This window comes from Neoarius graeffei, chromosome 10, assembly GCF_027579695.1.
Source record: "Neoarius graeffei isolate fNeoGra1 chromosome 10, fNeoGra1.pri, whole genome shotgun sequence".
Classification (NCBI taxonomy): Eukaryota; Metazoa; Chordata; class Actinopteri; order Siluriformes; family Ariidae; genus Neoarius; species Neoarius graeffei.
The window spans coordinates 48,381,669-48,406,843 of record NC_083578.1 but is presented as its reverse complement, the minus strand read 5'-3'; the positions used below and the strand labels follow the sequence as shown (position 1 = coordinate 48,406,843).

The 25,175-nt window shown below is 43.4% G+C and overlaps 1 protein-coding gene across 1 annotated transcript in view; it reads right to left on the bottom strand.

The window, feature by feature from the left end:
• Positions 1–16,768, bottom strand: part of avp (arginine vasopressin) — a 49,031-nt gene extending 32,263 nt beyond the window's left edge. Inside the window, exon 1 of the mRNA XM_060932718.1 lies at positions 16,649–16,768. Coding sequence (XP_060788701.1) covers positions 16,649–16,768 — 120 coding nt within the window. The remainder of the gene's footprint in view (positions 1–16,648) is intronic.
• Between the last annotated feature and the right edge of the window lie 8,407 nt (positions 16,769–25,175).

Here is a 25,175-nt window from a genome sequence, read left to right as displayed (position 1 = left end):
CCAGATCCCCGACGTGCCAGGGACTGCCCTCGATTGGGCCGGAGCATATCGCATACCGGTGAGTATCCAAGGAGATAAGTATCAGGCTTTGGTGGACTCCGGCTGTAATCAGACCTCAATCCACTAAAGCCTGGTGCAAGATGAGGCATTGGGGAGAGCACAATTGGTGAAGGTGTTGTGTGTGCACGGGGATGTTCACAACTACCCTTTATTGTTGGTCCACATTCTATTTTGAGGGCAGAAATTTAGAGTAAAGGCGGCGGTTAATCCTCGCCTTACCCACTCGATAATTTTGGGGACTGATTGGCTGGGATTTAAGGAACTAATGGCACATTTAGTGAAGAGTCGGGCCTGCCATAATTTAGCGGGGGGAGGTCCCGGTGTGGCACTGGCGGGAGCAGCTGTCACAGAGCCATTTATGTCATCACTGTGCCGGAGTGAGGAGCAGCAGGCTCCTCCTCCCTCTCTCGGGGAATCCATCATGGATTTCCTGTTGGAGCAGTCACGAGATGAGACTCTGCGGCATGCATTTGACCAAGTGAAAGTAATCGATGGTCAAACGCTCCAGCCGAACACCACCCTGTCCTTCCCCATTTCTCCATTATTAAGGATAGGTTATACTGAGTGATGCAGGACACTCAGACTAAGGAACTGATAACACAACTTTTAATCCCAAAGAGCCGCCAGGAATTTATATTCCAGATGGCTCACTTTAATCCCATGGCCGGACACTTGGGGCAGGATAAGACACTAGCCCGAATAATGGCCTGGTTCTATTGGCCAGGGATTCGCGGCGATGTCCGTAGGTGGTGTACAGCGTGCCAGTTAGTTAATGCCAGTTAGTAAATCCTGCGGCCATTCCAAAAGCGCTTTTGCCCCCTCTGCCATTAATCAAGACCCCGTTCGAAAGAATTGGGATGGATCTCGTTGGGCCATTAGATCGGTCAACATGAGTATGTCGCTTTATCTTAGTTCTGGTGGACTATGCAACGCGATCTCCGGAAGCAATGCCTCTTCGTAATATCTCAGCACATAGTATTGCAGAAACACTCTTCCGCGTCATCTCCCGAGTCGGAATCCCCAAAGAGATTCTGACTGATCAAGGCACTAGGTTTATGTCATGCACACTGCGCAAACTGTATGGGTTACTGGGAATTAAGCCTATCCACACCAGCATTTATCACCCACAAACAGATGGTTTAGTTGAACGGTTCAACCACACCCTCAAGAACATAATTTGGAAATTTGTAAGCGAGGACGCACGCAACTGGGATAAATGGCTTGAACCCCTGTTATTCGCAGTGCGAGAGGTCCCACAAGCCTCCACGGGGTTCTCCCCGTTTGAATTATTATACTTGGGTAAGCCGCGTGGCATTCTAGATGTGCTGCGTGAAAATTGGGAGGAGGGACCTTCAACAAGTACAAATGAAATTCAATACATTATTGATCTGCGTGCCAAACTCCACACACTCATGCACCTAACCCAGGAGAATTTGCGGCAGGCTCAAGAACGTTAAGTCCGTCTGTATGCCTTAGGGAATTCACACCGGGAGATAAAGTACGTATGTTGTTGCCCACGTCGAGCTCCAAATTGATCGCCAGGTAGCAAGGACCCTTTGAGGTCACACGGCGAGTTGGGGATGTCAACTATGAGGTGAAGCAAATGGACAAGGGTGGGGCATTACAAATTTACCACCTCAATCCGTTAAAACTTTGGAACGAGGAGGTCCCCATGGCATTGGTGTTGGTGGTTCCAGAGAAGGCGGAGCTGGGGCCGGAGGTTCAAAAAGGAAAATTGACATTGCCCATCACTCTGGTCCCCTGTGGAGACCACCTCTCCCCGACCCAACTCACGGAGGTTGCCCAGTTGCAGACAGAATTTTCTGACATTTTCTCGCCCCTGCCCAGCCGCACCCACCTCATAGAACACCACATTGTGACGCCCCCAGGGGTAGTAGTGCGCAGCCGCCCTTACAGACTGCCCGAACACCAAAAAAACAGTGGTTCGGGAAGAACTCAAGGCCATGCTCGAAATGGGCATTGTCGAGGAGTCCCACAATGACTGGAGCAGCCCGGTGGTCTTGGTTCCCAAGGCCTATGGGTTGGTCCGGTTCTGTGTGGACTATAGAAAAGTCAACGTGGTGTCTAAATTCGATGCGTACCCAATGCTTTGTATTGACAAGGCACGATCGACTAGGCATGGCTTGTTTTTATTCGACACTGGATTTGAAAAAGGGATATTGGCAGATCCCCTTGACTCCGCTATCCTGAGAGAAAATGGCCTTTTCCACACCGTTTGGCTTACACCAGTTTCTCACACTTCCTTTTGGGTTGTTTGGGGTGCCTGCTATGTTCCAGCGGCTTATGGATAGAGTCCTCTGCCCCCATGCCACTTACACGGCCACATACTTGGATGACATCATTATTTATAGTAATGACTGGCTGCGGCACTTAGAAAACCTAAGGGGCCGTCCTTTGGTCGCTGAGGCGAGCGGGTCTCACAGCCAACTCGAAGAAGTGTGCGATTGGGCGGGTGGAAGTACGGTATCTGGGCTTCCACTTGGGCAATAGGCAGGTGCATCCCCAAATCAATAAGACAGCAGCGATTGCGGCCTGCCCGAGGCCCAAGACCAAAAATAGGGTGAGACAGTTCCTGGGGCTGGCTGGCTACTATTGTAGGTTTATACCTAATTATTCGGACGTCACCAGCCTGCTGACTGATCTCACTAAAAAGGGGGCACCAGATCTGGTCCAGTGGACGGAGCAATGTCAGCGGGCTTTCTCTGAGGTAAAGGCTGCACTGTGTGGGGGGCCACTGTTGCACTCCCCTGACTTTTCTCTCCCCTTTGTTTTGCAGACGGATGTGTCGGACAGAGGGCTGGTGGCTGTTCTGTCCCGGGAGGGGGAGGACCGTCCAGTGCTGTACATCAGCCGGAAGCTGTCGGTGCACGAGGGCAGGTACAGCACAATAGAAAAGGAATGCCTTGCCATCAAGTGGGCAGTCCTCGCCCTCTGCTACTACCTGATGGGGCGCCCTTTCACCCTCTGTTCGGACCACGTGCCCCTGCAGTGGCTCCACCGCATGAAGGATGCCAATGTGCGGCTCACCCGTTGGTATCTGGCATTCCAGCCGTTTAAGTTCGAGGTGGTCCACAGGCTGGGGGCGCAGATGGTCATGGCAGATTTCCTCTCCCGTCAAGGGGGGGGGGAGTCAGCTGCAGGCCAAATGGCTCCCCGGCCTGAGTCGTGTGGTAGGGGTATGTGGCAGCGGGGGTGTGGTAAAGCGTCAGTCTGTGAATGGAGGGCGGAGTCAGGGAAGGTAAGTGGTAGAATCACTGCACCTGATGTGAGTTAACCTGTGTTTGTGTGTCTTCCCCAGTGACCGCGCCCTATAAGAGGAGAGGGAGAACAGAGGAAGGGAGCTCTCCCCAACCTGAACACTGGTGTGCATGCGTGTGGCTGGGAGAGTGAATGGTTGCAAAGCTGAAAAGCGAAATAAGAGTTAGTGAGAACTCAGTTCTGGCCTGCCGTGCTTCTGTGCTCCACCCACCTTAAACCATTTCCACAGTGTAGAACATAATTACAACTTACATAGGGTAATTATGAAAGTTACATTGGCATATAATGCATTACTACATGACACACTACAGTGTAGTACACTGACCACAAAACACCTGATATCAATAAATTATTACTATTTTAGTAACTGTAATCTGAGCTCCTGTTCAGGACATTCAATGTAAATATAAGACAGTGAATATACCCAGGTAAACTGAGGTAATGTATGTGGCCACTTAAAGCAAAACGGCCTTTTGATTTCATAAAATCGGTGAAATTTATTTCCCTCTGAAATTCGGTCATTGTGATATTACAGAAATACTGGATACGTATATCTCACTGTGGCAGCGGGGATGAGGAACAGAAGGGGAGAGAGAGAGAGAGAAAAGAGGGGATAAGAGGAGACATGCTGCCCTGCCATTGGAACAGCCACCATATGGTCCTCCGCCAGCATGATGGCCTGATCCAGTGATGCCGGGCGATGGCACTGGACCCACTCCGCTGTTCCTTCTGGAAGTCGGGCGATGAATTGTTCCAGAGCCACCAGGTCGACGATTCCCTCGGTGTCACGGTTGTCGGCTCTCAGCCAGCACCGGTAGGCGTCCCGGAGTTGCTGGCCAAACGCGAACGGCCGGCCGGCCGACTTCCTCCAGGCGCAGCGTGCGGAAGTGCTGCCATTGCTGCTCCAGGGTGCGCCCCACACGTTGGAGGACGGCCCTGCGGAGGTCGACGTAGACCAGCCGGCTGTCAGTGGGGAGCTGTAGCGAGGCCAGCTGCGCCTCGCCCGTTAGCAGGGGGAGGAGGCGCGCTGCGCGCTGTTCCACCGGCCAACCCCATGCCTCTGCTGCCTGCTCAAAAAGAGCAAGGAAGGAACAGTGGAGTGGGTCCAGTGCCATCGCCCGGCGTTGCTGGATCAGGCCATTGTGCTAGCGGAGGACCATATGGCGGCTGTTCCGACGGCAAGACAGCATGTCTCCTCTTTTCCCCTCTTTTCTCTTTCTCTCTCCCCTTCTGTTCCTCGTCCCCGCTGCCACACTCACAAAATATCAGGCCATTCTGTGGCTGGGAAATTATTTAATTTGAGGGATTCCCTCACAAATAATGTGCATGAAATTGCTCGTTTTACACAGTGAAGCAGACAGAGAAAGTCCATGTGTGCATGCGCTGGTTTACCTTGACCGTGCACTGACAGTTACATCATCTTGTCACTAAACGAACAGCTGATCACACCGAGGTGCTCACTGACTGCCAATATTTATTAGTTTGGTCCTGCGTTTCCTTTCCTTCACAACATAACATCTTTTCTTCTCACTTTCCGCTACTGTAGTTGGTCTTTCACGTTTCATTCACGTCCTCCATTTTTCTCTCCTGTTTCAAATTTGTATTCCATAATGCCTTGCGCAAATGGGGAAAGCCCACCAAATGATGCATGATATAGTATCTTGAATTGGGTCATGGTGAAGCAGGAAAAAAATAACAGAGAATTTAGGGCCACGTGACCCTAAATTCATTAATTGTTCTTTAAAAAAAAAAAACCTCATAAAATTGGAAGTCTGTGATTCGAATTCAGTGGCTTTCGGTCCACTAAACAAAAATAATGGGGTTTTCAGCGAAAATTCTTTTTATGACCTACACTTCAAAAATCTGAAAAGCAGTCTATATTTAAGCCAGAGCTTAATATCAAGATAACTATAAAGCCTGCAAATACAAAGACTGCAAGATTTGCATGTATATAATACAAAATCAGTAAGTGCAATCTGAGTTTAATAAACTGAGATAACTATACAATGACTGTGTGAGTTGCATGTGAACAAGTCCTATAATAAGTTTTAGTTCCCAAGACTCAGGGGATTTCAAGCAGATTTTCTTCAGAGCTGCTGCAAAAATCAACATCTCTTACAGACCTATCCAGCCACTGTCGTAAAAATCAAAGTGAGGCTCACCCCCAAAATGGCACATGTGCCATGAACATACATAGGGTATGGTAAGTACAGGGATATCCTATTAATGAATACAAGCAGTATCCGGACAGGCGACGTGTGTGTACGCAGTGAGCCTGCTACAGCATCTTATCATTTTGGCTTGCGAACATGCATGTTAATGATTCCATAAACTTAAAAGGATGATGCATACCCTTTACATGTAGTCTACAGTGCAGTCCAGAAATACAGTATGTTATTATGTCGATGCACAAAGTTCCCACGCCCTGTTAGAATCCAACAGGACTCGCCAGGCTTGCTTTTCACTGCATTTGTGCCATGAGCCAAAAAACCTAAGCTATAGGACTTACTATTAAATATAAATTTATACCATAAACTCTTCAGCTCAATCCCACTTAATGATTTATTTTGTTTATTTTTAAAAACCTTATTAATTACATAAAAAAATGGCGGACAGAGCTCGGTTTCTGCAAATACTAAAACTAATATATATATATATTTGGACTGGTGTGTGTGCGCCCCCCTTAAATCTGTGCCAGATATGGTGTACCAGCTAAAGCCAGTGCAGAGAAAGCCCCACTTAGGATAGGCACAGAGACGATGTAGCCAAAAGGAAAAGAGCACGTGAGATCTGGACACGGAGTGTGTGTGTGTGTGTGTGTGTGAGCGAGAGAGAGAGAGAGATCTTCACCCATTTCCCTCATGTGAGTTAATTGTTTTGCATCTCTCTTGGGTTCTGACCCAGATCCTATCTGTCATGACCAGGGGTTAACCCGTGTTGACTGACTTGGTTTGAATTGACAAAAGAAGGGTTAAACATTGGTTAAAGTCCCCAGGTCCAACCCTGGGCTTTGGTATGAAAGATGAATACACTGCCGTGACAAAAAAAAAAAAAAATTGCGTACTCTAATATTTGTTTGGACCGCCTTCAGCTTTGATTACAGCATGCATTTTCCATAGCATTGTTTTGATAAACTTATACAATGTCACAGCATTTATTTCAGTCCAGAGTTGTATTACTTTTTCACCAAGATCTTGTCTTGATGACGGGAGAGTCGAAACACTGTGTAAAGTCTTCTCCAGCACATTCCAAAGATTCTCAATGGGGTTCAGGTCAAGACTCTGCGGTGGCCAATTTGTGTGTGAAAATGATTCCTCATGCTTCCTGAACCACTCTTTCACCCTCTGAGCCTTAATTTTATTTTTTTTTTCCTGATCACATTTCTTCTGTGAAGTTGATGGTTCACCACTATACTTCCAGGTTTTAATAATGCATTGGACAGTTCTTAACCCAATTCCAGTCATTTCAGCAATCTTCTTCACTGTTTTCTTTGCTTGATGTAGGTCAATATTTTGACACTTCTGAAACACAGTAAGATCTTTTCCATGAGCATGGGATACGTCTTCCGATATGTTTGTTTAAGAAATGAGAAGCTACTCACTGCATCAGTTAGGGTTAAAAGAATTGTTACCAGCTGAGACACATTAATCACTGCAGTAAGTTTCCAATCAAAGGTGTGTATGTATTTGCTTATTTAAATCCAAATGGCGATTTTTTTTTTTGGCCAGGCAGTGTATGTTTGTGCTCTACCTTCATCTCTATGATCCACATCTCTATCATCTCTGGGAGTAAAAAGTGTAAAAAGTAAGTAACATAACATTTTATACATACCAAATAAACCTCACATGGATGCACACACATGGATGAATACATGGTATCAGTCAGTATTTCCATCCATCCATTATCTGTAGCTGCTTATCCTGTTCTACAGGGTCGCAGGCAAGCTGGAGCCTATCCCAGCTGCCTATGGGCGAGAGGCGGGGTACACCCTGGACAAGTTGCCAGGTTATCGCAGGGCTGACACACACAGACAAACAACCATTCACACTCACATTCGCACCTACAGTCAATTTAGAACCACCAATTAACCTAACCTGCATGTCTTTGGACTTTGGGGGAAACCGGAGCACCCAGAGGAAACCCACGCAGACATGGGGAGAGCATGCAAACTCCACACAGAAAGGCCCTCGCCGGCCACTGGGCTCGAACCCAGAACCTTCTTGCTGTGAGGTGACAGTGCTAACCACTACACCACCATGCCGCCCCTCAGTCAGTATTTCATATTTAAAAAAACATGTTAATTACTTCTATTGGTGATGCATTTGGATAGTGTTCTGTGCTCACTTGTCTGACTTTAACTGTCTTCTCTGTCCTCACCTTGCTCCTCTGTTTGATCCTGTTGTTCTTTAGCCTCCTATATAAACTGTGTTGCCATGTCTCTCCCCTTTGTGTTGCTCTTCTCATCATCTCCTATTTTTGTTGCTGTATCTGTATCCTAATCATTTCTTTCTTAATCTGTCTTTAAGTCTTTGCGCTCCTTTCTCTCCACTCTTATCCATTTCACTTTCTTCTCTCTCTCTCTCTCTCTCTCTCTCTCAGAATATATCAGCTTAACCTAGGACATACGTAATGTTAAAGAATTATAATAATCAAATTAATAACTACCTAGCTGCATAACTTAGTTGAATATTTTCAAATTAACAAAATTTTTCATAAAATTGTAACAGTCCCGGCTTGCCCCTACCCTTCACTAACCTGAAATATGTCAAAGTGGAGACAACATCCTCTGCCTCCTTTTTACTCTGCTTTCTGAAGAAAGCACATATGTCCATGGTCAATGGTTTCTCTCTTCACTGCCTTCATGCCTAGCATGGAGGAGTCTTGGGGGAGGGGCCTGACAGATACTGCAGGTACTGTGGTGTGAACTTTTAGTAATGATAGGAGTAAAGGAAACTACCTTGATTTAATAAACCTGAGATAGAAAAAATCATTTGGGGCTGCCATTAAAACACTTGGGGCTTAAGCCCCAAAGGCCAACACCTAACAACATTCAGGCCTGCCATGTAATCCATTGATATAGATTGGGGCTTTCTGCTGTTTTGGAAACTGGGCAGTACATTGGATCCATATGTTCGAGTCCACCCCACCTGTTCTTCACTCCAAGTGCCAAACACATAGGTGAATTTAAGCTGGCTAAGAGTGCCAAATCATTACATCTATTTGGAAAAAAATCTTCAGGGAGGAAGCTGCCAAACCATCCACTAGTGAGAGCAGCAGTGGAAGTCAAGGCCTTTTGAGCCACAATCAGGTCTGATTGTTGAATTCTGTGCAGCGTGGGCAGAATCAGTGATAATGTACATTGTCGACAGTGATGTCTGTCACAGGCCAGTGCAAGGTGACCTAGTGGACTGTCTAGCTCTGGCAGGGAGAACCACAGCTGACTGAGGTTTTCGCAGATATGGAACACCACTTTTGAGTCAAACACCATTCTCCATATACACATCTTGACAGCATGTCTGTTTCACCATTGCCCCCTCCTGTAAATGGGTTGTTCGCATGGGCAGGCCCACCTGAGTAGTTTTCAAGCAATGCAGAGTGTGCCATAAGAACTCGTGCTGCCTTGGTGACGGAATCCCAGAAGGTATCTGTGCTGATGGGCACATGAAAATTTGCATCATGCAGATCTACTGACAAGAACTAGTCTTGTGGCTGCATGGCATGGATAATATCTGTTAGCTTTAACATAAGGAATGGGAGAGTTTTTAGTACTTCATTTCCAGGGTCAGTGTTTTCAGTGGAACTATGCCTCATGCCAGGTTGTCTACATGCCTAGAAAAAGGCATTATTGAGTGATATTTACAATTAGACACTTTTACAATCAGACACTTGAGACTTTTATGATTAGGCACTTAAGTCAGAAATGTCTCTGAATCAGGGTTTAAATCTTTCAGCTGAACATGCTGTCTTAGCAATGTCATTGCTGTGCAGTCAGCTGAGGGGATGCACAAACTGCTTCTCTAAAATGTTCAATGCTGGGGAAGTGGGCACATATATCCCATTCACATACACTGAAAACCATATATTTTTGCCATTATGCTATAATGGTGTTATGTAGGAATGGGAGCAAAATAGTAAAGTTGGAACATTAATCTATTCTCTGGTGATCTAGTAACCTTTACAGTAGTCTTTCTCATGGCTCCAGTGAGAATCAGAACTATCAGAATAATGTGTTCTGACTGGTTGTGATGTTGCTGCAAGTGACATAAATGGTGATGTGGTGATATTGCAATGGAACTACTCATGTCAAGTAACAGTGACAACCTCAAAACAGCAAGTAAAGAAAATATTGGCCAATATAAGCAAAAATGTTACAAATAGCCTTTGCTTGAACAAAATAATGTTCAGAAACAGGAAGAGAACTCTCTCAACAGAAACATGATGCAGCTCAACTGGTGCCATGTTGCTAATCAGCTCATGCCTCAGTTTGGCTTTTCACAACAATGGACTTACTGCCTCATGAATTATACAACACATCCATGTCTTGCAGAGGTTCATGTTCCATAGCATTCCGTTAAATATAGTCGGGGAATACATGAGATCCGTTACTTTTCCATTGTAGAAGACTGAGTAGGAATGAAAATATGAGTTTTGCATGTAAAAGGGGCTATATCTATTGTTTGTCCTTGGCTACCGGGCAGGCTTTTTTATATCTTTTATTAATCCCCAAGGGGAAATTAGGTTCTGCTTTAACCCATCTAGGTCAGTGGATGGACAGGGACACACACGCACACACACACACACACGAGCACTGCCCAGAGCCATAGGCAGTTGGACTACCTCCCAGGGCTGTGCCTTGCTCAAGGGAACTTCAGCCATGGATGTAGAGGCAGGGGAAAGCACTGTTCATTCCCTCCACCCACATATTTTTTCTGCTGGTCCAGGTAATCAAACCAGTGACCTTTTGGTCCCCCATTTGCTTTTCTAACCTTTAGGCCATGGTTGCCCCAATCTTTTTTCCCATCTGGTACTGGTTTAATGTAACTTAAAGGTGCTGACTGCAAAGTCATCTGAAATGTTCAATTTTTTTTTTATTGTGCATGGCATTTTTCTATGTCTCACAAGAACAATATGATGTGGATTAGATGTGATCATTCTGATGTGCTGAGAGTCACTTTTCTCCATTTTGGGACTGTTTTCCTACCTCTTGAAGTAAATAGTATGGGCCTATGGAAATAGCCAAATGTGAGAAGCTTTTTTTTTTTTTTGGGAACCCAAGGAGCTTTAACTAATTAGCATAACTATGGAACTGCCTCACACCCAGATGGCGACATATGGAAAACATTGTACCGATTAAAAATTTAGATTATACCAGCAGATTGCATTACATCCAAATTCTGAAACATGCAGGTATCACAGAGCCATATAATTTACCCAAAAATTGTATTTATGTGTTCTGCTCACTGCACACTCTCTCTCTCTTTCTCTCTCTCTCACTCTCTCTGTCTGTGTGCATGTGTGCGTTCAAAGCTTCAGATGGTTTAAATGCAGAGGAGGAATTTCACTATGTTTGAGTGTACATGTGACAAAAATAAAGGCTTCTTCTTCTTAATTTACCAACAAATGTATTTATTCCACTTGAAAAGTATATGGCAAACCAGCTACTGGATTTGGGACACTGTGACATCCTGAACGATTTAGTAAAGGCATACAAAAGTACAGATGCCGACCAATATTTTGAGGCAGGGTTTGTGCATGCTGGAATGTTATGAGAAATTCCCAATAAAGAAAATTAACTTATTATGATAAAGGTAAGCTCAAACATGGATATCTAAAAGTAATAAACAAGCCAGGGCATAGATTTAGCATACTTTATGGCGTTTAGCCAAATTTATATTATCAGTACGGAACAAACATGCTACTAGTCGAGCCAAGCATTAGGTCTAATAAAATATTAGCCCACATCCAGATATACATTTTAACGCTGCACAGAACTTTCATGCGGGCATCATGGTGGTGTAGTGGTTAGCACTGTCGCCTCACAGCAAGAAGGTCCGGGTTCGAGCCCCATGGCTGGTGAGGAACTTTCTGTGCGGAGTTTGGATGTTCTCCCCGTGTCCACGTGGGTTTCCTCTGGGTGCTCTGGTTTCCCCCACAGTCCAAAGACATGCAGGTTAGGTTAACTGGTGACTCTAAATTGACCGTAGGTGTGAATGTGAGTGTGAATGGTTGTCTCTGTCTGTGTCAGCTCTGTGATGACCTGGCGACTTGTCCAGGGTGTACCCTGCCTTTCGCCCGTAGTCAGCTGGGATAGGCTCCAGCTTGCTTGCGACCCTGTAGAACAGGATAAAGAGGCTAAAGATAATGAGATGAGAACTTTCATGCTAACCTGATATAAAATGTTCTCCATACACACAGAAATGTTTTGTTGGCATTTAGTCTTCCTGTTTAACTGTAGCTCACCATTTTTCTTGTCTTTCTGGGTTCACCATGAAGTGGTGAAAAGTTAAACCAGGCTTATCTCAATATCTGTTATTATATACAAAAGCACTACAGGTCTCTGGCATTGTTCTTTTAGATGTTACTACTACAAGTTTGTCTGTAGATGTTTACTGAATTGGACTTACAATCACTCACATACACTTGTGCCAGTTGTTGTCAAACACAAAGCTTGGCCAGATAAACAAATCCGCAGTTACGATGACATCACGTGAAAGGTCCCATAACTCCATACTCCAACCATGGAGTTGAGCCCATGCATTCTAAAGCTAAGATAGTTAAGCACTAGCTAAAATGATTTAGTTACAGTGGTGCTTGAAAGTTTGTGAACCCTTTAGAATTTTCTATACTTCTGCATAAATATGACCTAAAACATCATCAGATTTTCACACAAGTCCTAAAAGTAGATAAAGAGAGCCCAGTTAAACAAAGGGGGCGGCATGGTGGTGTAGTGGTTAGCGCTGTCGCCTCACAGCAAGAAGGTCTGGGTTCGAGCCCCATGGCCGATGAAGGCCTTTCTGTGTGGAGTTTGCATGTTTTCCCCATGTCCGCGTGGGTTTCCTCCAGGTGCTCCGGTTTCCCCCACAGTCCAAAGGCATGCAGGTTAGGTTAACTGGTGACTCTAAATTGACTGTAGGTGTAAATGTGAGTGTGAATGGTTGTCTGTGTCTATGTGTCAGCCCTGTGATGACCTGGCGACTTGTCCAGGGTGTAGGTATCATGCCGCCATCTTGTGTCTAAGAACTACAACTCCCAGCCAACTTCCGCGTTGACTACGTCACGCCTGGGCGGGATCACGTACATCATTCCTCAGGTTTCACATAAGAGACTTGGAAGACCGCGTTTTCCTTTGTCTCTGTCTGATCCCGAGCGGAACGGACCTAACAAGAGACACTCATCATCAGACGTCTAAACAGCGCGTTTCCTTCTTTAATCTGCTCCTGATCAAAGTAGATATCGGAAACACGCGATCATCAACTCAAGCGAGTTATTAAACCGTTTTTTGCAAGTATTATTTTCTTTTAAAGGCGTACACAACGGCAAGTGAAAGCAATTTTATTTTTGCTTAGAAAAGTGGCTGGCCCCCCCTTTTCTCTTCTTAAATCCGCGCGCAGCACTGCTGAAAAGACTTTCGTCATCATCCACGAAGATCTTCAAAGCAACCTCTCTCTCTTCCTCTCCAAGATCTACTTCTCCAGTGAGACGGTGCCTGCCATTTCCACGGAAGAGACTCTGCTTTCAGACAGAAGACGAGACTTTTGCAGTAAGGCTGGCACTGGGCAAAATAATATTAGTCTAGTCAGTAATTAATTCACTAAGTGTGAAGTTATATTCAGGAATAAGTGTTCACACTATATTATTGTTGATTCTCTATTATTTGGTTTATTGATTTAAAATTGGTTAATCCATAAGTTGTGCATGTCTCTCTCTCTCTTATTCTTTTACTAATATCCTCAATCTCCTTAACACACATTTTGACCTTATTAAGATTTCAGGGGGTTTGATAATGTTATGAGTGTGGAATTTCTTTGTTACTGAGAAAACGCGTGCTCACTAAATCCTGAGGATTCCCCTCCTCCAAGATTGCAGATAAGACACTCTGGCTCGTCCTGGCACGGACACACACGCACACACACATGCACACACACATACCAAGATTGCAGATGACAAATTCCTGTGCCTCACATAGCTCACAAGCTAAAACTGCTTATACACCCCCCCCCACACACACACACTCTGTTTACAGAAGATTTCAATTCTGCTGCTATTAAATTGTTCAATTTTTCCTTTTCGTTTTATTAAAATTTTTATTATCTTTTTATAATAAACTCCATTATTATTGAAATTGTGTGGTGTCTATCTGCTGTTCTAAATACTTTTGAAGTCACCCACATCGCAAAAGAACTCTTAAGGTGTATGAATAATTAGATGCAGTTTGGTAAGTGATAAATTTGAATTATCAAATTTCGAACGATTCTTCAATTGATTCTTTAAACGATTCACTAAATGATTCACTTGATTCACTAAATGATTCACTTGATTCACTGAATGATTCACTGAGTGATTCACCGAATGACTCACTGGATGATTCATTTGAATGATTCACTTCAACCAATTCAATGAGACTGATTCTATGGTATGATTCAATTCAAATGAGTCAAATTAAACGATTCAATAGGATTGATTCATTTTAACTATTAACCTTCAAATTTAATGAGACTGATTTCATGTAATTATTAAAAATTGATCACTTATCCAATCTTAAATATACAAAATCATTAATTACACCTACAAGGGTGTACCCCGCCTTTCGCCCGTAGTCAGCTGGGATAGGCTCCAGCTTGCCTGCGACCCTGTAGAAGGATAAAGTGGCTAGAAATAATGAGATGAGATGAGTTAAACAAAGGAGACAAAAATATAATACTTGGTCATTTATTTATTGAGGAAAATGATCCAATATTACATATCTGTGAGTGGCAAAAGTATGTGAACCTTTGCTTTCAGTATCTGGTGTAAACCCCTTGTGCAGCAATAACTGTAACTTAACATTTCCGGTAACTGTTGATCAGTCCTGCACACCAGCTTGGAGGAATTTTAGCCCATTCCTCCATAAAGAACAGCTTCAGCTCTGGGATGTTGGTGGGTTTCCTCACATGAGCTGCTCGCTTCAGGTCCTTCCACAACATTTTGACTGGATTAAGGTCAGGACTTTGACTTGGTCATTCCAAAACATTAACTTTATTCTTCTTTAACCATTCTTTGGTAGAACGACTTGTGTGCTTAGGGTTGTTGTCTTGCTGCATGACCCACCTTCTCTTGAGATTCGGTTCAGAAAATGTCCTGACATTTTCCTTTAGAATTCGCTGGTATAATTCAGAATTCATTGTTCCATCAATGATGGCAAGCCATCCTGGCCCAGATGCAGCAAAACAGACCCATACTACCACCACCATGTTTCACAGACGGGATAAGGTTCTTATGCTGGAATGCAGTGTTTTCCTTTCTCCAAACATAATGCTGAAACCAAAAAGTTCTATTTTGGTCTCATCCGTCCACAAAACATTTTTCCAATAGCCTTCTGACTTGTCCACATGATCTTTAGCAAACTGCAGATGAGCAGCAATGTTCTTTTTGGAGAGCAGTGGCTTTCTTCTTGCAACCCTGCCATGCACACCATTGTTGTTTGGTGTACTCATGTTGATGGTGGACTCATTAACATTAACATTAACCAATGTGAGAGAGGCCTTCAGTTGCTTAGAAATTACCCTGAGGTCCTTTGTGACCTCGCTGACTATTACATGCCTTGCTCTTGGAGTGATCTTTGTTGGTCAACCACTCCTGGAGAGGGTAACAGTGGTCTTGAATTTCCTCCATTTGTGCACAATCTGTCTGACTGTGGATTTTTGGAGTCCAAACTCTTTAGAGATGGATTTGTAACCTTTTCCAGCCTGATGAGCATCAACAACGCTTTTTCTGAGGTCCTCAGAAATCTCCTTTGTTCATGCCATGATACACTTCCACAAACACATGTTGTGAAGATCAGACTTTGATAGATCCCTGTTCTTTAAATAAAACAGGGTGCCCACTCACACCTGATTGAAAACACTTGACTCTAATTTCACCTTCAAATTAACTGCTAATCCTGGAGGTTCAAATACTTTTGCCACTCACAGATATGCAATATTGGATCATTTCCCTCAATAAATAAATGACCAAGTATAATATTTTTGTCTCATTTGTTTAACTGGGTTCTCTTCATCTACTTTTAAGACTTATGTGAAAATCTGATGATGTTTTAGGTCATATTTATGCAGAAATATAGAAAATTCTAAAGGGTTCACAAACTTTCAAGCACCACTGTAACTGTCCAGAAAAATGATGTCATATTACCTTGTTCTATCTTGCAGCTACATTCACTAGGCAGGCTTTCCTTTTTTCTGCTGGCGTTTAGCTTAAGGGAGCACGGAGTCCACCATGTTTGCCCATGCAGACTTGTTTTAGTTAAAAGTAGGTCAAATGCCCCACAGTGGTCACATGATATTGCTGATCGCTTGCTTCGGCAATTTTCAGAATCATAAAATGCAGGACGCATTTTATCTTGGCGAAACTGTAACACATAGGATGCATGGTGTGTGCAGCATTGCAATATCTCAAAACTCCAACAGCTATAGCCATAGAACATTTTGCTCAGAATTCAACTTTGCAGTCAGCACCTTTAAATACTCAGTGTGGCTGCATTATTAGGGAAAATTGGTGACTTCTGGATTGCCACTGAAGAGAGGGCTTTAAGTCCCAAATGTTCCTTCACCCTCGTAGCCTAAACCCTTGGCTCAATGCTGTTTTTAGGGCAATCATGTCATATCATCAAATACGTCAGCATAACAGTTGGCCCGATGCTATTTAGTTGTTTGAAATTTCTGTGCAGTCAAACTTTTTGCTGAATGTCTGGCACGCAGATCATCAAATGCTGATCCAACTTTTCTCCAGTATTATAGATGCACTGTCTGTGGTATGATGCTCCCTATCACACATGGCCCATCATGTTTTATACATTACACACACAATGCGTTGCATCCTAAGGTTATGTAGTCTAGGCTATATTCATTGTCTTCTTGCTCTGCTTTTTGTACCCCTGTTTGGAAAGTGTAATCACACAAACAAGCAAACAAATTACTAGGCAATACTAGATGTCTGATAAGTATAGTCAAGTATACTGAGATTGCAAAAATGGGTGATGTTATTCCAATAGGATTTGCATATGGGCGTCAGAGTGAACATCGCAGGCTTAATGAATGTGCTCAGTGCTACTTGCCTGTCTGATAGCTGGGTCAGTGGAGGCACGTTTTCCCCCGCGTGGGCAGTTCTGGATGTAGCATGCGTAGGAGAGCGACAGCAGGCACAGCATGTGCACCACTAGTGAAGAGCTGAGCATGTCTGCCTGATATCACCTGATGACTCTCTGTGCTATTTTCACACCAAGTTGTGTTTATGACCAACTCTTTTATCAGGACCAGTGCTTTTATTCTCCACACATCAGAACACAATGTATTCCCACCCACGGTCTCTATAAATGCTGTTTATCACTCAGCAGGCTGTGTTATGTCAGGCATATTATTAGCTCATAGATTTAAATAGTGTGACTGCATGTGAGAGCACAAACTAATACCATATATTTATATATTAAAAAAAAAAACATGCCTAGATTTTTGTTATGCATTAAGGTCAAAGTTGCACCTGGTATTTGGTGCAATTGGTCAGAGAAAAATAACAGAAAATCAAGTCTTTCTTGTTTTATCATAAACATGACATGTTCAGGTAGCCTATTCAAAAGTCTTTCTTGTTTAGGTTTGGTTGTATGAATGGCCTTTGTCAAAATAATTTAATGATAGTGTCCTCAAATATATTTCATGCTACAGAATTATATTTAACACAAAATGTTAATTGTTTTAAGGAGACTTTTGGTGGAATTGATATTGTCCAACATTGTTCATTAGAAATACAGTGAGCGATACTGGGGACACAAAAGACGCTACACTGTAGGAATAATACAGTTGCAATTGTGAATTAATCTGGAAATGAAATAAGAACACCTGTGCCATCATCAGCTTTCATTTTGTCTTTTTGCCTTTAAGAGGCAGAGAAGTGGAGGCATAGAAACAGAAATTAAACACAAAACTACTGTGTCACTATGGCTGAGAGAAACTAAATTACAAACAGCATATAAAGAGAATAAAGACAGATGGAAGTAGAGTTGGTTAGTAAGGATGAGGTGAGGGCAGCCATGAAAAGAATGAAGACTGGGAAAGCAGTCGAACCAAATGGTATCCTGATTGAGGCTTAGAGATGTTTGGATGAGATGGCTGTGGAGTTCCTAATGAGATTGTTTAATAAAATGTTAGAGAATGAGAAAATGCTGAATGAATGGAGAGTGTGCTAGTCCCAATATACAAGAATAAGGGAGATGTACAGAGCTGCAGTAATTACAGAGGGATAAAACTGATGAACCACACCATGAAGTTATGGGAAAGGGTAATGGAGGTGAGATTGAGAAGAGAGGTAGCAATCTGTGAACAGCAGTATGGGTTTATGTCAAGGAAGAGCACGTTGGATGCAATTTTTTGCTTTAAGAATGTTAATGGAGAAGGCCAGAGAAAGCTACATTGTGTGTTTGTAGACCTGGAGAAGGCATACGATAGAGTGCTGAGAGATGAGTTATGGTATTGTATGAGAAACTGTGGAGTGATGAGAAGTATATCAGAGTGGTGCAAGACATGTATGAGAACAGTGAAACAGCAGTGAGGTGTGCAGTTAGAACGACTGAATGGTTCAAGGTGAAGGTGGGACTTCATCAAGGATCTGCTTTGAGTCCTTTCTTGTTTGCCATAGTGATGGATAGCTTGACGGACAAAGTGAGGCAAGAGTCACCATGGAACATGATGTTTGCAGATGATATTGTGATATGTGGTGAAAGTGGAAAGGAGGTTGAGTTGGGTTTGGAGAGATGGAGGTATGCATTGGAATGAAGAGGAATGAAGGTGAGCAGTAGCAAAACAGAATACATGTGCATCAATGAGAATAGGGATGAGAGTGTACTGAAGATGCAAGGAGTAGACGTAAAGAAAGTTGGTAAATTCAAGTACCTAGGGTCAACTGCGCAGGAAAATGGGGGCTGTGATAGTCAGGTGAGAAAGTGAGTGCAGGCAGAGTGAAGCAGTTGGAGAAGGATTTCAGGGGTCATTTGTGATAGGAAAGTCCCAGCAAAAGTGAAAGGTAAGATGTATAAGACAGTAGTGAGACCAGCTGTGATGTATGGATTGGAGACAGTACCCTTAACGAAGAGTCAGGAGGCAAAGTTGAAGGTGGCGGAGATGGCGCCACGGATGGTTGCCTCGGTACTTCGCTCTCTCGTACTTTCTATGTTTTTGTCTATTTGTTGTGTTTTTTGCGCTCCTTTGCTGGTCACATACTCCAGAGAAGAACTTACAGTATAAACATTGGAATAACCACCAGTAAAGTTTTTTCATCGGTTTTCATTGATCTGGAAAGTTTTCCAGAGCTAATTGTTGGAAGAGCAGCAGCTCTCTATGGATTACGCCAAGGACGCTGGAGACACTGGGGTTAGCGAGCCGGAGCGCTTGTCAGACTAAGGCAGTGGGGTTTTTGCACTGTGCTCCCATCTATTCACCTGGCTAATGTCCGCTCTCTGGCCAATAAGATGGATGAACTGCTGCTCCTCAACTCAATTAACATGGATTTTAACAGATCTGCTGCCTTGTGCTTCACCGAAACCTGGCTCGGTGAGCACATCCCAGACTCTTCTCTCCACCTGCCTGGATTTCACCTGCACCCAGCAGACCGCAAAATGCAGCTCACGGGGAAAACGAGGGGAGGCGGAATCTACTTTTATATTAATGAAGGTTGGTGTACTGATGTCACAGTTCTAAACAAATCATGCAGTCCTCATCTGGAGTCATTATTCATAAACTGCAAACCGTTTTATGCTCCACGAGAGTTTTCCTAGTTTATTCTGGTTGGAGTTTACATCCCCCCTCAGGCTTGTGTTAATGAGGCGTTACAACACCTGACTGACCAGATAAACAATGTGGAGAAAAAACACCTGGATTCTTTGCTCATTGTTTTGGGGGACTTTAACAGAGCAAACCTCAGCCATGAACTGCCAAAATATAAACAGCACATTAAGTGTCCCACCAGGGACTCTAACACACTGGACCACTGTTACACTGTTTTAAAGGACTCATACCACTCTGTCCCCCGGACAGTGTTGGGACTATCTGATCACTGTATGGTTCATCTTATCCCGTCCTACAGGCAGAAGCTGGAATCTGCTAAGCTTGTAGTTAAGATGGTGAGGAGATGGTCCGATGAGGCCGAAGTGGAACTACAAGCCTGTTTTGACTGCACTGACTGGAGTGTTTTTGAGGCTGCAGCCTCAGACCTGCATGAACTGACTGATACTGTGACATCTTACATCAGTTTTTGTGAGGATATGTGTGTGCCTATCAAAACCTTCCGCATATACAACAATAAACCCTGGTTCACTGCAAAACTCAGGCAACTTCGTCAGAACAAAGAAGAGGCCTACAAAAGTGGAGACAGAGTTCTGTATAATCAGACCAGAAACACACACAGTGCGTTTACATGCACATAGAGAAAATCGAATTTCTGCCGTAGCTCGACTGAAATCGAAGTTCTAAATGCCATGGAAACACCTTAGCTCGGCTGAAATCGAACCGAACTGGATTTCTCATAATCGAGCTGCGCGACCTAGATTATGCGATTGTAGCCGAGCTACTTAGTGCATGTAAACCCTATCGAGCTACGTAGTCGAGCTACTTACTTCAGCACTGCCCCTTCCGGAAGTGAAGAGTGATGAGACCACAAGTGGGAAACACAACAGCCTCGGTCGGCATGACAACAGTAGTAGAAATGTGCACTTCTGGAGCAATGAGGAGATAGAGTTCATGCTTATTCAGCTTAAGGAGTTGAATATATATATATCTCATCTCATCTCATTATCTCTAGCCGCTTTATCCTTCTACAGGGTCGCAGGCAAGCTGGAGCCTATCCCAGCTGACTACGGGCGAAAGGCGGGGTACACCCTGGACAAGTCGCCAGGTCATCACAGGGCTGACACATAGACACAGACAACCATTCACACTCACACCTACGGTCAATTTAGAGTCACCAGTTAACCTAACCTGCATGTCTTTGGACTGTGGGGGAAACCGGAGCACCCGGAGGAAACCCACGTGGACACGGGGAGAACATGCAAACTCCACACAGAAAGGCCCTCGCCGGCCATGGGGCTCGAACCCGGACCTTCTTGCTATGAGGTGACAGCGCTAACCACTACACCACCGTGCCACCCCGCTCTCTCTCTCTCTCTATATATATATATATATATGACAGCAACATATATATATATATATATATATATATATATATATATATATACATACTATAACTTTACGCACACACGCCTATTGTGTGTGTAAAAAAAATAATAATATCAGACATTATGATCTTAGAAAACGCTTTAGTGACGAACAGTTACAGACAGTAATATGTCGTGATATTATGTTATAAAATATTATTTTTTATTAGGCTATATATTAAATTGTATATTAAATTTATCTTCTAAAATAACAGACTGTACTCATATTATTTCACCATTGGAGATCAGATCACACAAGACATGAGTTAAATGACTCATTTAATAGATCCCTGGAGCTGTGTGAAGTCCCCTCATGCTTCAAACGCTTCACAATAATCCCGGTCCCTAAGAAAACCAATATCATAAGACTGAATGACTACAGGCCTGTTGCCCTCACATCTGTAGTCATGTAGTTCTTCGAGAGACTGGTGTTGTCATACCTGAAGGTCATCACAGACCCCCTGCTGGACCCCCTGCAGTTTGCCTACCGGGCAAACAGGTCAGTGGATGATGCAATAAATATAGGTCTCCACTAGATCCTGCAACACCTTGACACTGCAGGGACGTATGCCAGGATCCTGTTCATGGACTTCAGTTCGGCATTCAACACCATTGTTCCAGACATCCTCCACACCAAGCTCACTGTGCCCTCCTCCACCCGTCAGTGGATTACAAACTTCCTGACTGACAGGAAGCAGCAGGTGAGGATGGGAAGCATCATATCCAGCACTCGGACTATCAGCACTGGCACCCCCCAAGGGTGTGTGCTCTCCCCACTGCTCTTCTCCCTTTATACCGACGACTGCACCTCAAGAGACCTGTCTGTTAAACTCCTGAAATTTGTGGACAATACAACAGTCATCGGCCTCATCCGAGATGGTGACGACTCTGCATACAGACGGGAGGTTGAACGGCTGGTCTGGTCGTGTGGTCAGAACAATCTGGAACTGAACACGCTCAAAACTGTGGAGATGAAAGTGGACTTTAGGAGGAGCCCCCCCACTCTGCTGCCCATCACCAACAACACTGTGACTGCTGTTGAAAGCTTCAGGTTTCTGGGTTCCACAATCTCTCAGGACTTGAAGTGGGAGACCAACACAGTCACTATCATCAAAAAGGCTCAGCAGAGGTTGTACTTTCTGCGCCAGCTCAGGAAGCTCAACCTGCCTAAGGAGCTGCTGACACAATTCTACTCTGCCATCATTCAGTCTGTTCTTTGCTCTTCCATCACTGTTTGGTTTCGATCGGTCACCAAACAGGAGAAGAACAGACTGCAACGGACAATAAGGTCTGCAGAGAAAATTATTGGTGTCAACCTGCCCACCATCCAAGACCTATACTTGTCCAGAGTCAGGAAACGGGCAGGTAACATCTCTTCGGACCCATTACACCCTGGTCACAATCTGTTTAATCTTCTCCCCTCAGGGAGGCGATATAGATCACTGTATGCAAAAACAACCAGACACAAGAATAGTTTTTTCCCCTTAGGCTGTCTCTGTGATGAACAGCTAAAATCCAGATTCATATATCAGTAATATCACTTGTAAAATATCTGCACACTCATACCGTCATTCTGTGCACACTGTATACTTTATATTTATCTATTTCATACTTGACTTACTTGGATTACTTTTCACTATGCACCTATTGCACCATTTTTTTTTGTTTCTTTGTTTGTTTTGTGTATATGCTTTTTATCTGTTTTGTACTATGAGAGCTAAGTAAAACCGGAGTCAAATTCCTCGTGTGTGTCCACATACCTGGCAATAAAAGTGATTCTGATTCTGAGGATGATAAGGTTTGTGATGGGAGTGATAAGGTTGGACAGGATAAGGAATGAGCACATCAGAGGGACAGCACATGTGGAGAGCTTGTGAATTAAGCTAAGAGAGATGAGACTGAGATGATATGGGCACATCCTGAGAAGAGATGCAGAGCATGTTGGAAGGACAATGTTGAAGATGGAGCTGCCAGGCACACAAAAATGAGGAAGGCCAAAGAGGAGATACATGGATGTGGTGAGAGAGGACATGAAAGTGGCAGGTGTGGTAGAGAAGGATGTGGAAGACAGGGAGTAATGGAGATGAAAGATCCGCTGTGGCAACCCCTAATCGGGAGCAGCCAAAAGAAGAAGTTTTAACCAAAGTAACACAACAGTGGAGCATTTAACATTAGGGAGAAAACTGAAAAGGGGGTGGGGTGGAGTGGGACAAAGGTCAAATGTTTAAATCTGAAATTTTATTCATAAGCACAACAGATGGTTAGGGGAGAAAAAACAGGAAGGTTCTGCATCCAAAACAGAGCAAAGTAACAATTTAGGATAATATATTCAAATAATTCATTGACATGCAGATGACACAGAAACAAAAAAAGAAGGATATCAGATGCAAAATGTTGGGATGCTGTGCAAAATGTAAATAAAAACAGAATACTATGATTTTCAAATCATGGAAAGCATTTTTTTAATTGAGAATAGTACAAAGATAACTTATCAAATGTTGACATCTTAGTGTTTTTTGAAAAATAAATGCTCATTTTGAATTTAGTGTCAGCAATGATTTAAAAAAAAGCCCTGCGATGACCTGGTGACTTGTCCAGGACAGACTCCAGCTTGCCTGCGACCCTGTAGAACAGGATAAGTGGCTACAGGTAATGAATGGATGGATGGAATGATTTAAAAAAAAAGTTGGGACAGGGCAACCAAAGACTGGAAAAGTTGTGTAATTAAAAACAAAACAAAAAACAACTAATTATGTTAATTGGCAACAGGTTAGGTTGTTACATATGCCCAGTGTCACCTAATGAGTAAGAACAGTATACATTTTGCACTGAGTGACTCTGTGCAAAATGTATACTGTATATAGACTCTGGCAAGACTAACTATGACATCATAACTAAAAGGGAGAGCCAGAAGATAACTGACATGAGGGAGCCCTGGGACCTAAAGCAGCTAGCCCCTCCACCATCAACAAACCCGAGTGAATGTGAGAGTGGGGGGCGACAGGATCCATACATCCAAGTTTCCCAAAACACTCTATGTCTGAGGACCCTCCAGATCTACTCCTTTTACCTAATAATAAACCTATTAACAGAAGGCTTGAGTAAAAAGATATGCTTTCAGCCTAGACTTAAATACTGAGACTGTGTCTGAGTCCCAAACACTACTTGGAAGGCTGTTGCATAACTGTGGGGCTTTGTAAGAAAAGGCTTTGCCCCCTTATGTAACCTTCACTATATAAGGTACCAACAGATAGCCTGCACCTTTTGATCTAAGTAGGTGTGGTGGCTCATAAAGGACCAGAAGTTCACTCAGGTACTGCGGTGCAAGACCATTCAGTGCTTTAAAAGGTCAATAGTAATATTTTATAATCAATGTGAAATTTTATTGGGAGACAATGCAATGTGGATAAGATAGGGGTGATGTGGTCATATCTCTGAATTCTAGTAAGAACTTTTGGTGCTACATTTTGAACTAACTGGAGCTTGTTTATGCACTTATTAGAACATCAAGACAGTAAGGCATTACAATAATCCAATCTAGATGTGGCAGACCAGTGACTACTACCAATGGTTAAACCTACCTGAGGTTTTATCCCAAAACTCAGAATAAACCCACTTCAAACTATATTATGAATTGCCACCCCAAATCAGGCCATTCAATCAAATGAATGAGACAGAGATGCAGGCTTCCTCAAATGCATATAATTTATTGATTTCACTGTAGTCATAAAAGGTAAAAATAAGTTAAGAGAGCACAATGACTCCAGTATGAGGGCGTTAACGAATAGGTCTTGGGAGCAACAGTGCAACAATGGCCTCTACACAATTTTCATCCCACCAGAAAAGTAAACCAACAAAACAAATTTCCCCAATCATAAAAAAACTCTTCAAATCTTTATGGGACCACACAAACATAACAATCAAATCACAACTCAAATCAAGTGCAACACACACACACACACACACACACACACACACACACTGTAAGAGCACAGAGTAAACCCCATGCATGTCTTCTCAGATGTCATTGCCCCAAGACAATACAGAGAGTTTACAGTGCTATTAGAAGGTTAATTAGAAAAATCATTTAAAATTAATAGAAAAATTAGACAACAAACATGAAAACAATTGGTAACATGCCATTCATAGACACCCACTAGATACCATTCAATCCACACAAACATGTGACATATACTCCACCAACACACACACACACACACACACACACAACAGCAGACACCAACTACACCACAAGCACACCAGACAATGCAGAAGGAAAGTGTCCCATGCAGTGGTGCAGATGTAGCACAGTTAAAAAAAGCAGCATTGGCCAAGCAACAAGGAGTTAGGAACAAGAAGCAAGCAGCTGGCAGCGAAACAACCC